This window comes from Melospiza melodia, chromosome 22 (genome assembly GCF_035770615.1).
Source record: "Melospiza melodia melodia isolate bMelMel2 chromosome 22, bMelMel2.pri, whole genome shotgun sequence".
NCBI lineage: Eukaryota > Metazoa > Chordata > Aves > Passeriformes > Passerellidae > Melospiza > Melospiza melodia.
The window spans coordinates 7,625,359-7,640,498 of NC_086215.1; the positions used below are offsets into that span (position 1 = coordinate 7,625,359).

The 15,140-nt window shown below is 63.5% G+C and overlaps 3 protein-coding genes across 5 annotated transcripts; all 3 read left to right on the plus strand.

Annotated features, from left to right (window-relative positions):
* The first annotated feature begins 508 nt into the window (after positions 1 to 508).
* Positions 509 to 2,431, plus strand: ST6GALNAC4 (ST6 N-acetylgalactosaminide alpha-2,6-sialyltransferase 4). Its single transcript, XM_063174319.1, has 5 exons — positions 509 to 582; positions 810 to 989; positions 1,196 to 1,608; positions 1,744 to 1,851; positions 1,933 to 2,431. The coding sequence occupies exons 1-5, from the start codon at positions 571 to 573 to the stop codon at positions 2,120 to 2,122; spliced, it is 903 nt and encodes a 300-aa protein (XP_063030389.1). The 5' UTR covers positions 509 to 570; the 3' UTR covers positions 2,123 to 2,431.
* A 597-nt stretch (positions 2,432 to 3,028) lies between these two features.
* On the plus strand, positions 3,029 to 8,079 carry ST6GALNAC6 (ST6 N-acetylgalactosaminide alpha-2,6-sialyltransferase 6). Of its 3 annotated transcripts, none has more exons than XM_063174320.1 (7): positions 3,679 to 3,820; positions 4,194 to 4,311; positions 5,578 to 5,642; positions 5,770 to 5,949; positions 6,116 to 6,513; positions 6,678 to 6,785; positions 6,866 to 8,079. In XM_063174320.1, exons 3-7 carry the CDS (start codon positions 5,628 to 5,630, stop codon positions 7,053 to 7,055), a joined length of 891 nt encoding a protein of 296 aa, XP_063030390.1. In that variant the 5' UTR covers positions 3,679 to 3,820; positions 4,194 to 4,311; positions 5,578 to 5,627; the 3' UTR covers positions 7,056 to 8,079. The 3 variants fall into 3 exon arrangements, with proteins under 3 accessions (XP_063030392.1, XP_063030390.1, XP_063030391.1); XM_063174321.1 differs by having other exon boundaries at positions 3,696 to 3,814; XM_063174322.1 differs by lacking the exons at positions 6,678 to 6,785; positions 6,866 to 8,079 and having other exon boundaries at positions 3,029 to 3,820; positions 5,832 to 5,949; positions 6,116 to 6,137.
* A 1,715-nt stretch (positions 8,080 to 9,794) lies between these two features.
* AK1 (adenylate kinase 1) lies at positions 9,795 to 14,526 on the plus strand. The gene is made up of 7 exons (XM_063174589.1): positions 9,795 to 9,880; positions 11,147 to 11,187; positions 12,272 to 12,307; positions 12,802 to 12,965; positions 13,153 to 13,269; positions 13,828 to 14,019; positions 14,307 to 14,526. Exons 2-7 carry the CDS (start codon positions 11,178 to 11,180, stop codon positions 14,370 to 14,372), a joined length of 585 nt encoding a protein of 194 aa, XP_063030659.1. The 5' UTR covers positions 9,795 to 9,880; positions 11,147 to 11,177; the 3' UTR covers positions 14,373 to 14,526.
* The last annotated feature ends 614 nt before the right edge of the window (positions 14,527 to 15,140 follow it).

The window sequence follows — 15,140 nt, forward strand, 5'->3', positions numbered from 1 at the left end:
GATCGGCACCGGGACACACGAGCTGGGTGCGCCGAGCACGAGCCCGCGGGCACGGCGGGCGCGCCCCCGAGGAGCGGGGTCGCGGGGCGGGGCGGGGGCGGTCCCGGTGCCGGTTCCGGCAGTGCCCGCTCGGCTCCGCCCCCCGCGGCCCGGCAGCCCCGCTCCGGGCGGGATGCGGGAGCGGCCGGTGGAGCCCGGCTCGGTGAGTGGGGCCGGCACCGCGAACCGGGGATGCCGTGCCGGGGAGACCCCCCGGGCCCGAGCCCTTCCCGGCGGGGCGGCACCCGCGGGGCACGGGGTGAACGGCACTCGGAGGGCGGAACGGCACACGTGGGGCACGCCGGGGAACGAAATGCGAATGGGATGCGGGGAGGGAACCCGGTAATAGCCTCGGGGGGGTCCCGGCACGAGGCGTGGAAGGGAACCCCGGGCGCTGGGGACCGGGGCGATGCCGGCAGCCAGATCCCGGATCCCGGGTGCCGCCGCTGAGCCCGCTCCGCTTGCAGGTGCGAGCCCCCGCCCTGCCGGTGACCCCCGGCGCCCGCCCGGGGATCCGCCAGCCCCCCGAGCATGAAGACGCTGGTGAGTACCCGCTGGGCAGGGGCGAGGGGCCGGGGGGCCGAGCCCGGCTGCTGCCGGTGCCGCGGGCGGCACGGAGCTCGTAGGGCACGGAGTGAGCCGGGCCCGGCACCCCGCACACCTCAACACCCTCCGAGGGGCAGCTCCCCCGTGGCCGCGGGGCCACCGGTACCGGCACGGGGCCGGTGCTCGTGGGCCGGTCCGGAGAGCTCCCCCCGCTCTGCTCCCAGGTCCGGCTCTTCTTCACGCTGGTGTGCGCGGCGGTGGCGGCGGTGCTGTACATCCTGCTCGGCTCCCACACCCCCGTGCAGCGCTCCGGTACAGCCCCGGCGCTCCGGGACAGCCCCGCCACGGCCAGGGCTGACAGCGTCCGCAGCTTCCCGGGCTACAGCCGCGTTCCCGACGGGAAGGTGCGTGCGGATGGGGCAGCGCTGGGGCAGCTCGGCCCACCTGTGCCTCAGTTTCCCTGACCTTTGGGAAGGGCGGGCAGGGGCTGTGGTGTATCCTGGAGGGAAGGAGGAACTGACGGTGTATCCTGGAGGGAAGGAGGAACTGACGGTGTATCCTGGAGTGTATCCTAGACGGAAGGAGGAACTGACGGTGCCTCTCCCCACAGCCGCTGGAGCGAGCGCGGTGCCGCCAGTGCGCCATCGTCTCCAGCTCGGGGCAGATGCTGGGCTCGCAGCTGGGCCAGGCCATCGACGGGCAGGAGTGCGTCCTGCGCATGAACCATGCCCCCACCGCCGGCTACGAGCAGGACGTGGGGGCCCGCAGCACCATCCGGGTGGTCTCACACACCAGCGTCCCGCTGCTGCTGCGCAACCAGCCCTACTTCTTCCAGCAGTCTCAAGAGACCCTTTACTTCATCTGGGGGCCAGCAAAAAAGATGAACAGGGAGAAGATGGGCTCAACCTACCAGGCTCTGGTCAAGGTGATGGAGAGGTACCCCCAGCTGCAGATCTACACCCTGACTGAGGAGAAGATGACATACTGTGACGATGTCTTCCAGAATGAGACAGGGAAGAACAGGTACTGCTGGCTCCTGAGGTCAGGAGGTCTCATTGGGTCCCCCTCACGTACCTGTCCCCCATCAAGCACCCGTAGTGGTGGCACTGCCACCCAAGGGAGTGCCACCCACTCCAGTGTGACCACGATGCCTTGCAGGATGAAATCCGGCTCCTTCCTGAGCACGGGCTGGTTCACCATGATCCTGGCCATGGAGCTGTGCGAGCAGATCTGTGTCTTTGGCATGGTCAGCGACAGCTACTGCAGGTGTGGAGGGGTGGCAGGGACAGGTGTGGGGTGCTCTGGTGTCCCCCCAAGTCCCACACTCACCCTGTGTCCTCCTGCCAGGGAAAAGAACCACTCCAGCGTGCCGTACCACTACTTTGAGAAGGGCAGGCTGGACGAGTGCAGGATGTACCTGACGCACGAGCAGGCTCGGCGCGCCGGGCACCGCTTCATCACCGAGAAAGCCATCTTCTCCCGCTGGGCCAAGAGGAGGAACATTGTCTTCAACCACTCATCCTGGGCAGGCAGGTAGGGCACTGCCACGGCGTGAGGCAGCAGGAACCTCGGCGGCAAGGCAGCAACACGTGCCAGCTCTGCCGGTGGCACGGCTGGTCACCTCCTGCCGAGCCCTGGAGCAGGGAGTCTCCATCTCTGCACAGCAGTGCCTGTTTCCCAGCTGGTGGATGGGCTGGGAACCCCCTCTTGGTACATGATGGGCATGAGCTGGACCCATGCAGCCCCACCAACTCCAAATGTCTGCCTGGATGGAGCCAGGGAGATCTGGTTTTCTGCTCTCTCTACTAGGAGGAATATTTAATGCAGGATTAGACGTGCTGCTGGACTCCAGGGCAGAAATGCTCAGCCCTGCCAGGGCCACAGACCTGTGCCTCTCACAGGGACGAAGCTCTACTGTGTTCCTTGCCCCACCTGTACCCTCTGGACAGTGCTGGGTGTGGGGTGCAGGCACCTGGATCCAGGCTCTGCCTTCTGCTGCTTGGTGCCTGCAGCCCCTCAGCTGGAAACCCCGGAGCCACCTGTGCCCTAGGGGCTATGAATTGCCTTGTCACAAGTGTCCTTGGATTCAGACCAAAGCAAACGTGGCCATTAAAATTGTTTTTAATTCAGTGGTGCCCCTTGCTGTGCCCCTTGTGGCTGCAGGACAGGACAGGGAGTGAGGGAGGGGGGACACTCAACACCTCCTCACAGGCTGCCAGGCTATAAATAAGAGGGGGAGGTGACAAGGGGGTAGAGCTGAGCCTAAACTTGGAAGAGGGTGCTGAAAGCAGTTGAGGTTATTTGGAAACCAGCAGCTGCATCTCTCAGGATGGGTGCTGGGTCTGGGGGTCCTCAGTCCCACAGAGCTCAGTGCTGCTGGGCTGTCACAGGGCACTGGCAGCTCCCATGTCCCTGGGGAGATGGGACAGGCCATGGTGGTGCATGGCCCTGAGCCCACAGCAGCCCTTTGAACACGTAAACAGATGCCACATGTTTGAGGTGCTGTCTGGGGGACCAGGGGTGACAGGAGGAGTAGAGATTAGGGGTGCAGTGAGGAGCAAGTGGTGCAGAACTGGGGGTGCTGCCAGGGCTGCTTCCTGCAGGGCAGTGCAGCACAGGAGCCCATGGAGCTCACACCTGCCACCTCAGACAGCCCTGCACAGAGCAAGGCATCTCTGGCACAGCGGTGCCAGAATCGCTCTGGACACGGGTCAGGGATGCAGGTCCCTGCCAGCGGTGGAGCTCTCCCCGTGCGCCACGAAACCTCCCCGAGCGGGGCCCTGAGCTATGCGGGGGAGACCTCGGCATGCCAGCAATGCGGGCAGGCACGGCGGGCTGCTCCTGGCACGGGCAGCGCTGCCGCTGCCCATCCCCGCTGCCCGCACCGGTGCCCTCGGGGGATCAGTCCCGGTCTTTCCCGGCGGCTCTCCCGATCCCGGGAGGGCGGCACTAGGACCCGGCGGTGCTCCCGATCCCGGGAGGGCGGCACTAGGACCCGGCGGTGCTCCCGAGCCCGGGAGGGTGGCACTAGGACCCGGCGGTGCTCTCCCATCCCGGAGGGCGGCACTAGGACCCGGCGGTTCTCTCCATCTCGGGAGGGCGGCACTAGGACCCGGCCTGAGCGGCGGCGGCGCGCTCGGTATCGGCAGCGCTATCAGCAACGGCAGCGATATCAGTAACGGGCGCGGTAACGGTACCGGCATCGGCAGCGCTCTCAATATCGGCAGCGGTATCGGTATCGGCAGCGGTACCGGGGCGCTCTGCGGGCCGGAGCGGCCGGTGGAGCTCGCGCGTCCCCGCCGGGCCCGTTCAGCCGGTGCAGGGGCGGAACGCGGGGGGGAAGCGGCCCCTGCCCCGGGGCCGGTACACGGGGGATGGAGGGGCAGGAAGGGTGCGGGAATGGAGGGTGGGAAGGGTCCGGCTCCCTCCCGTACCGCCGTGGCCGGGGGCGGGGGATGCTCCCCGGGGCGGGGGAGGACTCGCCCGTAGGAGCGGCGGGAGGTTCGCGCCCCGGGCCGGGCGGGTTTTCCCTTCCCGGAGGGTTCGCATCCGGGGCTGGGGGACCCCGGTGGAGGAGGGCCCGGCTCTGGAGCAGCCTTTTCCCGCAGAGCGACGATGTGAGCCCCGGTGCCGGCATGGCCGAGCCCGCCGGAGGGCCCGGGCAGCGCCCGCCGCCCGCGGGGCGCAGGAGGTGACGGATCCCCATGAGAGCCCCCGGCAGGCGAGGTAAGGCCGCGGGGACCCTCCGGGGGGCTCCACATGGCCCGAGAGCTGCAGGGAGCGAAGTGGGGTCCGGGAGTGGGGGTCCCACAGTGTCCCAACCTTTGCACAACGAAGCCCCTCAGCATCACCGGCCTGGCCTGGGCGCCCCGGGCAGGCTGGTACCTGCTGGCACCGCCGCCGGCCCTGAGAGCGTTCCGAGGTGTCAGCTCCCCCCAGGGGTTGATCTCAAGCTGTTGCATAATTTTCCGTGTGACAATTAGTAAAGAGGAGGCTTCAGTGGGTTTTAATTTCCATTTGCTTGGAGCGTTCCAGGAATGGCTGGGGCTCACTAACCAGGGCTTCCAGAACTAAACTGGGTCAGTCCACTTGGAGTGGAAGTTAGAGTTGGTTCTGGGGATGCAGAGTACCTGCGTGTCTGCTGGGTGCAATCCCATGCATGCACTGAGTGGGGTGAATGGGTTCTTTCCATTCCCTCCTGTTCCAAGGCTCCTGTGGCGGTGGTTTTAATGGAATTTCACTGCACGAGCAGCAGGTTGACCCTCCCTAACCCTGCGGTTTGAGCGGTTTCATCCGCACGAGGGGAGGATAATCCTCCCTGGACAGAGCTTAACGTGGGGATTCCCCAGGCTGGGTTTGGCTCTTCCACACCCCGGAATCTGCCCAACCCCTGTCAACAGCATTTCTTTCCCCCTCGTAAATTCTCGTACAATCCCTCGTAAATGGGGATTGTTCTCCTCTTCAGAGGGGGACCTGGAGACTTGTCCTGTGTACCTGTACCCCCACCAGCCTGGCATGGGGATGATGGGCCAGGCTGGGGGTGACCACACACAGGTGCCAGGCTGGAGTGACCACACGCAGGTGCCAGGCTGGGGGTGACCACACGCAGGTGCCAGGCTGGGGGTGACCACACGCCTTTCAGGGCCAGGCTGGAGTGACCACACGCAGGTGCCAGGCTGGGGGTAACCACATTCCTTGCAGGGCCAGGCTGGGGGTGACCACATGCAGGTGCCAAGCTGGGGGTGACCACACTCCTTGCAGGGCCAGGTTGGGGGTGACCACACGTCTTGCAGGGCCAGGCTGGGGGTGACCACATGCAGGTGCCAGGCTGGAGTGACCACACGCTGGGGCCAGGCTGGGGGTGACCACACGCAGGTGCCAGGCTGGGGGTGACCACACGCTGGGGCCAGGCTGGGAGTGACCACACGCTGGGGCCAGGCTGGGGGTGACCATACACTGGGGCCAGGCTGGGGGTGACCACACGCCTTGCAGGTGCTCGCGGGTCACCGGCGATCGCTGTGTGCTGAGGCTGGCACAGAGACATGAGTGGCAGCACGGTGAGTGCCAGAGAATCCCCTCGGGGCCCTCCTGGGACAGCAGGCACCCTGCTGGAGGTGCCTTGGGAGAGGGGTGGATGCACCCCCGCGGGTGGGGCAGCGGCTGACGCTGTCCCCCCGCCCGCAGAGCCAGCGCGCCGCCGCCCTGGGGGTCCTCTTTGCCCTGATCATGTTGCTGATCATCTACAGCTCCGGCAACGGGAGCGAGGTGTTCCCCTACAGCCGCCTGCGGGGCAGAGCCCGCCGGCCCCCCGACCTCAAGAAGTGGGGGGTGAAAAGCGGGTACCTGCCTGTGTGCGGGAACAAGGTACGGGCTGGGCAGCGGGGCCGGGGCTGGGCGGTGACACGGGGGCTGTCCCTCTGCTGGCATCCAGCCCAGCTGTCCCCTCCCGAGGACAGCGGCTCCGCAGGGAACAGTGCCCTGCCCACGGTGACACCAAAAGTCACCTGCTGACAGCATTTATCATCACCAGACCCTGACAGCCCGCTGCCACCAATGCGTCATTGTCACCAGCTCCAGCCACCTGCTGGGCACCCACCTGGGCACGGCCATCGACGGGGCTGAGTGCACCATCCGCATGAACGACGCTCCCACCACGGGCTACAGTGCTGATGTGGGCAACAAGACCAGCTTCCGTGTGGTGGCCCACTCCAGCCTCTACCGTGTCCTCAAGCGGCCCCAGGAGTTCGTCAACAAGACCCCGGAGACCATGTTCATCTTCTGGGGGCCGCCCACCAAGATGCAGAAGAGCCTCCTGAAGATCATCCAGCGCGTCTGCGCCTCCTTCCCCAACATGACAGCCTACGTTGTCTCCCCCGGCCGCATGAAGCAGTTTGATGAACTGTTTCGGGGAGAGACAGGGAAGGACAGGTACCTCAGAGCCACCTCTTGTGCTGTGCCCCCTTTTCTGCAGGTTCCCAAGACAGAGCTGACTCTCAGAGCTGCAGCATTGAGCTGGGGGGTCCCTTAGGCACGCTGGGGACACTGAGGGGGTCCATTATCCACATCACCTCACTGTTGTTTTTCCTCCCCAGGGAGAAGTCTCGCTCGTGGCTCAGCACTGGCTGGTTCACCATGGTGATTGCAGTGGAGCTGTGTGATGCCATCCACGTCTATGGCATGGTGCCACCCAGCTACTGCGGGTGAGGAGACCCCCATGCCCCCGCCCCAGCCCCCTGACCCCCCAAACGGGGCTCACCCCACGTTTCTGTGCCCCCTGCAGCCGCCACCCCCCACCCCGCCGCCTGCCCTACCACTACTACGAGCCCAAGGGCCCCGACGAGTGCACGACCTACATCCACAACGAGCGGAGCCGCCGCGGCAACCACCACCGCTTCATCACCGAGAAAAGGGTCTTTGCCAGCTGGGCCGGCCTCTACAACATCACCTTCTCCCACCCCTCCTGGACCTAGGGGCTGCCCCACGCCTGCTGGGCAGCTGGCATGGATGGGGGGTCCCCTGCATCCCCCTGGCAGTGGTGGGATCAGGCGCCACAGGGCCGCTGCTGTTGTGCGTGGTGGCTCCTGGCACCTGGGATGTGTTGGGTTTTGAGCTGGGTTTTGGGGACCAGGTGGTGAATGTAAGATTTGGGGTGTCCCCTGAGCTGGGTTTTGGGGACCAGGTGGTGAATGTAAAACTTGGGGTGTCCCCCCTCCATGTGCAGGATACTTGGGGGTGATATCCTGCCCCATCCTGGTCCATGCACACTGCAGCCCCTGTGAGGCTCTAAGGGGATTCCAGGTCCCCTCAGCTCAGTTTTGGTTTGCAAAGCTTCTGGGGTCACCACAGAGACTTTCCCCCAACTGTCTGGGTGAGGAGACCCCTCTTGGAGCTCAGCCCAGCCCCTCATCCCCGTCCTGAGTCATCCTTCCCACAGCAGAACCCCACAGTTTTTGCTGGGACCCCACAGGGGTGACATTACCACCCTCCCTGTCCCAGCACCCCAAAAACACCAGCCCCTCCCAGCACCGCTGTGCCCCACACTGCCAAAACCTTTTCTAACTGAAAGATGGGGTTTTTGGGAGCTTTTTGGAGGTTTTGGCTTTTTTTTCTCCCCACTTCTAATCCTGGGGTTTCTACTGGGGTTTCCTGGATGAAGGAGTGAGCAGGGGCTGTTCATTAGTGGAAACAAAGCGCCAGCAGCTGCTTATAAACAATTTAGAAGTGGGCAGGTAGTGGGGGGCAGTGGTGCCTCTTGGCACCCTGTGGCTGGGACAGGACTTTGTTATTAATTTCTCAGCAGCAGAGAAGCTGATCTGGGGAAAGCACCTAAATATGGCATGTTTGGGTGCTGAGCCTTGGCAGGAATCCATTCCTCAGTTTCCCCGTGGCTGTGGCTGGGGTTTTGGGGGGCTCAGTGCTGGGGGAAGCAGTGGGGCATCCATGTTTTGTAATTGTTTGTACAGGAATAAATATTGCTGCAGTCTGGTACCTTGAGCCCTGGCTCTGGACGGGTTTTTGGGGATGATGGCAGTGACCCCAGCAATACTGTCCCCACTGGGCACTCAGGTGACCAGCATGTCCAGGTGGGATCCATGTCCAGTCCCTCACTGACTCCAGCTCTGACAGTGACAGGTGACACCTGAGACCCCCCCAGCTTGTGTCACCCCCAGCCAGGTGCCCTGGGGTCACAGGGTCTTGGAAAGGGGTCTCTGCAGCCACAGAGGAGGAGGAAGGGCAGGTGAGTGCCAGGACTGGGAGAGCACCAGCGCCTGGCTAAGGTTTGGTGGCACAGAAGGGCTTTGCCAAGAGATGGGCACAGAAAGGAGCAGAACCATGGCACTCGGCCTGGTCTGGCACATCCTGGCAAGCTGTGGAGGGGCAGCTGCTCATACACAGATCACTGATCAAACAGATCACCCCAAATTATGGGATAGACAGCACCTGCAACCACCGAAGATCCTCTTCCCCCTGCTGAATTCCCCAGAGGAATTTGAGATAAGATAAAGGTGGTGCTATCGTCCGAGCATTACCTCAGATTAGGGGTGGTAAATAAAACTTTGGCGAGAAGAATGTGTCACTGATAACAGACACAAAGACTCCACAAGGAAAGCCAGCCAGGTAACTGGTGGGTGGGATCAGCTCCAGCTGGGTAGAAGGTAATTCTGGCAGGGGGAGATAACGGACCTGACTGGAAGAGAGACTGACATGGCGTTAATTAGCATTAGAAGAGAGGGAATCATTTAACCAATGGAATGAAGGAGCTGTGTAGCCAATGAGCATTAATGCCTTCATTTGCAAAAATGTATAAATAGTGAGAAGTTTTCAACAACCTCGGGACCCCCACATCACAAACACCAGGGTGGGGAAGGACCAAGGGGATGCTGAGGGACCCACGGGTGGTGACAATCTTCTGCTTGGCCGATCTCTCTCCCCCAGATGCACAATCCCTCTTTTCTAGTTCTTTCTCTACCTCACATTTTATTGTTAAATAAAATCTGTACTATCGGCTTTGGTATCCAGCATCTCTCAGTGAGCAGATGTCAACAAGAACACAACATCGGCGGGGTTTCACACCCCTGGAGCTGAGGGAGAGGGGTGTGTGAGCTGGGGTGGGGGCATGGGGACATAGGGATGGGGACATAAGGACATTAGGGACAAAGGTGGTGACACTAGGGATGGGAATGGGGACATAGGGACACTGGGGACAAGGACGGTGACACTAAGGATGGGAATGGGGACATGGAGATTGGATGGGGACATTAGTAGATGGACAGAGGGATGGGATGGGATGGAATGGGATGGGATGGGATGGGATGGGAGCATGAGGGTATTAGGGACAAGGATGGGGACAGTAGTGATGGGATGGGAATGGGGTCATGGGGATTGGATGGGGACATTAGGGACGGGTATAGGGATGGGGGCATGAGGGTATTGGGGACACGGATGGGGACAGTAGGGGCAGGAATGCGCACCAGGGACAGGGATGGGGACATGAGAACGGAATGGCGGCAGAAGCGGGGGGGCGATAAGAGGCCAGCGACACGAAAAGCGTTCCCGTCCGCGGAGCTGGGGGCGGAGGCGCCGCGGAGCCCCCGGGCCGGGAGGGTTTACCCGCGCCCCCCCACCCCCGCCGCGCCCCCGCCCGTCCCTCCCGGTGCCCCCGCGCCGCTCGCTCGCGCCGCCGGTGCCGCGCGCTCCCGGCGTGCCCCGCGCGCCGCCGTGCTCTATAAATAGCGGTACCGGCGGGCCCGGGCGGCGGCGCCGGGGCCAGGGCAGTGCGAGACCCCCAGGCCAGGTCAGGTCAGTGCGGGAGCCCTGGGCCAGGGCGGTGCGGGACCCGGTCGGTGCGGGATTCCCCCGGCCAGGGCGGTGCGGGACCCCCGGGGCCCGGTCGGTGCGGGCACCGAGCCAGGGGCGGGCCCGGGGCAGCGCGGGGGGCTCGGCTTGGCGCTTGGGAGGGTGGCGGGGGCGCCTCGGCGGCGCTGGAGCCGCCCGGTGCGGGGCCGGGTCCCCGGGAGGGGCTGCGGCGCGCGTTCCCCTTCCGTTCGGTGGGATGGGAGGGGTGGATGGAGCTGAGATCGCTGGGGCCCCCCCGGGTGCAGCCCGCAAGGGCCTTGGCTGGGGGGGCACAAGGGCACCCTGAGCCCCCTCCCCGGCCCCGGCCCCAGCGGGTCAGCGCCCCCCGTCCCTTCTGGGCCGGTCACCTGCGCACCGCCCTCACCGGCACCCCTGGCACCGCGCTGGATCAGCAGCACCCAGCTCGCCCTGAGGGCCGCGGCCCCTGGCACCCACCAGCACTGCTGCCAGCTCTCCCGGGGCTCAGCACCCCCACAGTCAGGGACCCGGGGTCCCGCGCTGCCCAAACCCCCTGGGGGACATGTCAGCACGTTGTCCCCGCGGCGCCGGTGGGCTGTGAGCCGGTGCCGGTTTCAGCGCGGCCATTCTTAGCCCCTGCCCTTTGGAGGCTGTAACACGACCTGCCAGCGGCTGCGGGTGCCCCCTCCCTGCACCCCGTCCGGCCGGTTCGGGGTGACGCACCGTGCCCAAGCAGCTCGGGTGCTGCGGGGCTGGGTGTGGGCAGGTGGGGTGGCCAAACAGCCCTCGAGCTCCTGGGGGTGCCATGGGGTGCTGCACCCCCTCCTTGGGACACCCCCTAAACCCAGCCCGTGGGGAGCCAGGGTGCTGCCTCCATCCCTCGGTGCTGCGGTGGCACCGGGCATCCCAGGCGGGTTTTCTGCTGCCGGGCAGCACCTCAGGCATTGGGATGTGGGCAGGGCAGGGGAGGAAGCCGGCAACGTCACCGCGCGTCACCCGGCATGGGGATGCCCTTACCGCAGCCGGATGCGGAGGGTGACTGCTGGGAGCCAGGTGAGTGATGGCCGCAGAAGCAGATTCCTCAGATCCCTATTCCAGGCCGAGCCAGGAGTTGTGTCTTCTCTCCCATCCCCCCAGTCTGGGCTTGAAGCTGGGCACCATCATGACCAAAAAGGGAGACCCCTTTTCTCCCCAGACTGTTGGTGACCTGATGTGCTGAGTTGTTTATCCTTCTCTTTCCTGGCAGCCTTAAGTGCTTCTGTGCCTGAACCAGCAGCATGGCGACAGGTGAGTGATCCATCTCCCTGCATGCTTCTGTCCCCTCAGTGTCCCCTGCATCCATTCCCTCTGCATCTCCCTGTCTCCCTTGTGTCCTTTTCCTTGGTTGCCTCCTGCATCAATCCCTCCCCCATGGAATTAATCCCCTTTGTCCCTCCTGCACCCATCCCCTCTGCATGCCCCTGTCCCCGTTTTATCCGTCCCCTTGGTCCCCCCCATCCATCCCCTCTGCATTCCCCTTCCCTCCCTGCCTCTGTCCCCTGCATTTGTCCCCATTACGTGCAGCCCTGGTCCTCTCTGCCTTCCCCCCTCCACGTGCCCCTGTGTCCTTGCCTCCCTCCCTTCTGTCCATCCCCCATGTCCCTCCAGCCCCCCCACATGCCCCACATCCCATTGGTCCCTGCCAGACTCTTGGCTCCATCCCCAGCTCTGGGGAGTGCTGGGTGCCAAGGAGTTGAAATTTCATCCAGCTGTAATCAGGAGATGGGAAAGTGGCCCCAGAGCAGCTCAACTTTATTTTTAGCTCTGCTTCCCCCTTCGGCATCACACCCCGGCATCGCCCCACACCACGGCTGGTGCACAGAGCCCACAGGTGCTGAGAGCCCTGTGCCAGGTGCTGGGCAGGGGATGGGGCGCTCGGTGCCACTTGCACAGCGGCCACCAAGTCCAGGGAGCTGCCCTGGGGTCCTGCCGGGGTTGTGCCAGGCGCTCGATGCCACCCGAGGCTGCCGCGGCCCCGGTTAGCCCAGCGGGGTGAGGAGCCGGCCACAGGGATGGATGAGGCCAGTCCCTGCCTGCAGTGGAGCCGAGGACAGTGAGCACCTCTGGGACACCACGTGGCACTGGAATTCCACCCCATGGCCGAGGTGCCGTGGGGTCTTTGTGCTCAGACGTGGCCACACATCCCAGCCTGCCCAGGTGACCAGGACACACGTCTGCTTCCCTCTCCATCTTCCCCCAGGACTCTCCTGGATCGGTCCCCTCTATCCCCAGGGACGCCTGCCCTGGATCTGGCACCCCCTGGGGACACCTCACTCCCTGATGGACCTTTTGGCTTTTGATAATTATTTTTTTTTTCCTTTTTCTTTTCCAGAAAAGCTCAAGCAGCACAAAATCATCTTTGTGGTGGGTAAGTCTGTGTCCGGATCCTGTCACTGGTGGGGTCAGCCCAGGCCTTTTCCCTGTACTGCTAGGCTGGGGAAACAGGGCTGGGGGCTGAGGGTGGGCTGTTCCCAGGCACTGTGGGATGGCTGTGGCTCCAGCTTGGCTCCTTGAGTCCACATGGGGTATGGTGGGACCAGGAGGGCATCTCTGGCCAGGCATGGGGTGGCAGCATCTGGGGTGATGTGACAGTAAATCATTGGGGGTTGATGTGACAACAAATCCCTGGGAGGTAATGTGACAAAACCCTGGGTGGTGATGCGCTGGGTGCCATCCATCAGGGTGTGGTGCCCACATAGCAGCCCGTGTCACCCCCAAGCACTTGGGCAACCACGAGGAGCTTGTCCATCCCCTTGGTGCTGGGCTTGGGGACACCAGCTGCCGTGTCACTGAGCTCTGAGGGCTCGTGTGTGTCCGTGCTGCTGCTCCCATGTACCCTCCCTCTCCTTATGTGCCTTGCAGGTGGCCCTGGCTCGGGCAAGGGGACGCAGTGTGAGAAGATCGTGCAGAAGTACGGCTACACCCACCTGTCCACGGGGGACCTGCTGCGGGCAGAGGTCAGCTCGGGCTCGGAGCGGGGCAAGAAGCTGCAGGCCATCATGGAGAAGGGAGAGCTGGTGCCCCTGGTGAGTCCCTACCAGCTGCCACATGGTGGGGTGAGCAGGGGTGCACACACCCCACACAGCTCAGGCATCTCTGGCCCTGCCATCCCAGGGTGGGGTTTGCAGCAGGGATGCTGCAGGCACCCAGGGATGCTGGGTGGGAGTCCTGTTGTCCCATATCAGCTGTAGCAGCTCTGTCCTCCCCCTCCAGGACACGGTGCTGGACATGCTGAGGGATGCCATGGTGGCCAAAGCAGACGTGTCCAAGGGCTTCCTGATTGATGGATACCCCCGCGAGGTGAAGCAGGGAGAGGAGTTTGAGAAGAAGGTGAGGACTGGTGCTGTGCTGGGCTATGCTGTGCTGGGCCATGCTGTGCTGTGCTGGGCCGTGCTGTGCTGGGCTATGCTGTGCTGGGCCGTGCCACACACCAGCTTAGCACAGGGACTCAATGCAGCAGCAGCCTGGGCTCCCCATCCCAGCAGAGATCACATCCCAGAAGGGTCTAAACTGGGCAGCAGGTCCCCCTGCCTGGGGACAGCCTGTGCCCAGAGCACAGGGGGAGGGACCAGGGTGTCCTCAGGCTGACAGAGCGTGACAGCAGTGCTGACACGATGGTGATGGCAGAGAGCCAGGGCTTGGCTGCAGTGTGCCTTTGCCTTCCTCTACATGGAAGAGTGTCCTGGTGGCTCCCAGACCAAAGCGGTGGGAGGCAGGAGATGGTGTGGTGACATCTGTGTGTCCTGGTGGCCCCCAGAACCATGTGAATGGAGGCAGAGGGTGGTGTGGGGACATTTGTGACCCTCATGCTGACCACCACCACCCTCCAAGCCAAACCAGAGCCACAGCAGCTCAGTGTGGTGACAGCCACGTCCCCTCTGTGCACAGATCGCGCCCCCCACGCTGCTGCTCTACGTGGATGCGGGGAAGGACACGATGGTGAAACGCCTGCTGAAGAGAGGAGAGACCAGTGGGAGGGTGGATGACAATGAGGAGACCATCAAGAAGCGTTTGGAGACCTACTACAAGGCCACTGAGCCTGTCATTGCCTTCTACAAGAGCAGAGGCATTGTCCGCCAGGTAAGCGGGAATGAGACCGATGCCAGCTTGGGGCTTGTGTCCCATGGGAGGGGAAGTGGTGGATGGGGATGATGAGGGAAACAGGAAAACTCAATCCTGCCTAGTTTGGGGTGGGCCTGACCCCTCTCACTCCCAACACGACCCCCTCCAAGGATGGCCTGCACCCCTTTGCCCTAAACAAGCCCTGATCTCTTCCCCCATGGCCAAAATGCATCCTTGGGAGAGTTCCAGCTGCTCTCGGGTGAGAGCCCTCGGGCAAGTCCCCCTGCTGTCCCCTCTGTACCCAGCTCAACGCCGAGGGCTCTGTGGAGGAGGTTTTCCAGCAGGTCTGCACCCACCTCGACTGCCTGTGAGCAGCCCCCGGCCCCAGCTCCCCCGGTGCACTCCAGCAGAGACAGCGGAAGCGGCTTTATCCTGTTTTCGTGGACGGAGCCGTGCGGAGGAAATTTCAAGGACATTGTGTTTGGCTCTTTCCCGTCTCTCCCCAGTAAAGTTCACTTTAATGAATCCAGACTTTATCTTTTTCTTCTGTCGCAGGAAATGAGTTTTTCTTTCCAGAGGTTTTTTTTTTTTTTATTTTTTTTTTTTCTCTGCCTCTCTGTGTCCCCCAGCCCCTCTGGAGCTGATTAAGGGCAGGAAGCGGGTGTTTATCCCGCCGGGGCAGCGCGATGCTGCGCTCAGAGGAAGGGAGGGAGCATCCCGGCCGCTCGCCCCGGCTTCCCAATCCGTGCCTGCAGGGAGCCTGCGCCTGCATCCTCCGCCAGTGCCGGCTCCCTCGCTGTGTCCCGATTGCTGAACCCCCTGGTGTCTGGGTGTGTGTCCTGCACATGTCCCAGCGCTCCCACTGCCTGCCAGGGGCTGGAGGCCACCGGATTTGGGATGGGGATTTCCAGCGCCTTCATGCCTTGGCATTTCCTTGTTTCTGTTGGCTGTCGGGGCTTTTTGGGGTATGCGGTGGCTGTGCTGTGGTGGTTTGTAGTGGCACAATGCCCTGGAGTGGGGTGTTCCCTGTCCTGCTGGGCCTGGACACTCACTGCCCTTACCCCAGGGGATGGGGAATGCACTGGGGACACCCAGATGAGCCCAACCACCAGGCTGGGTGTCCTCCAGGCTGGGTGGTG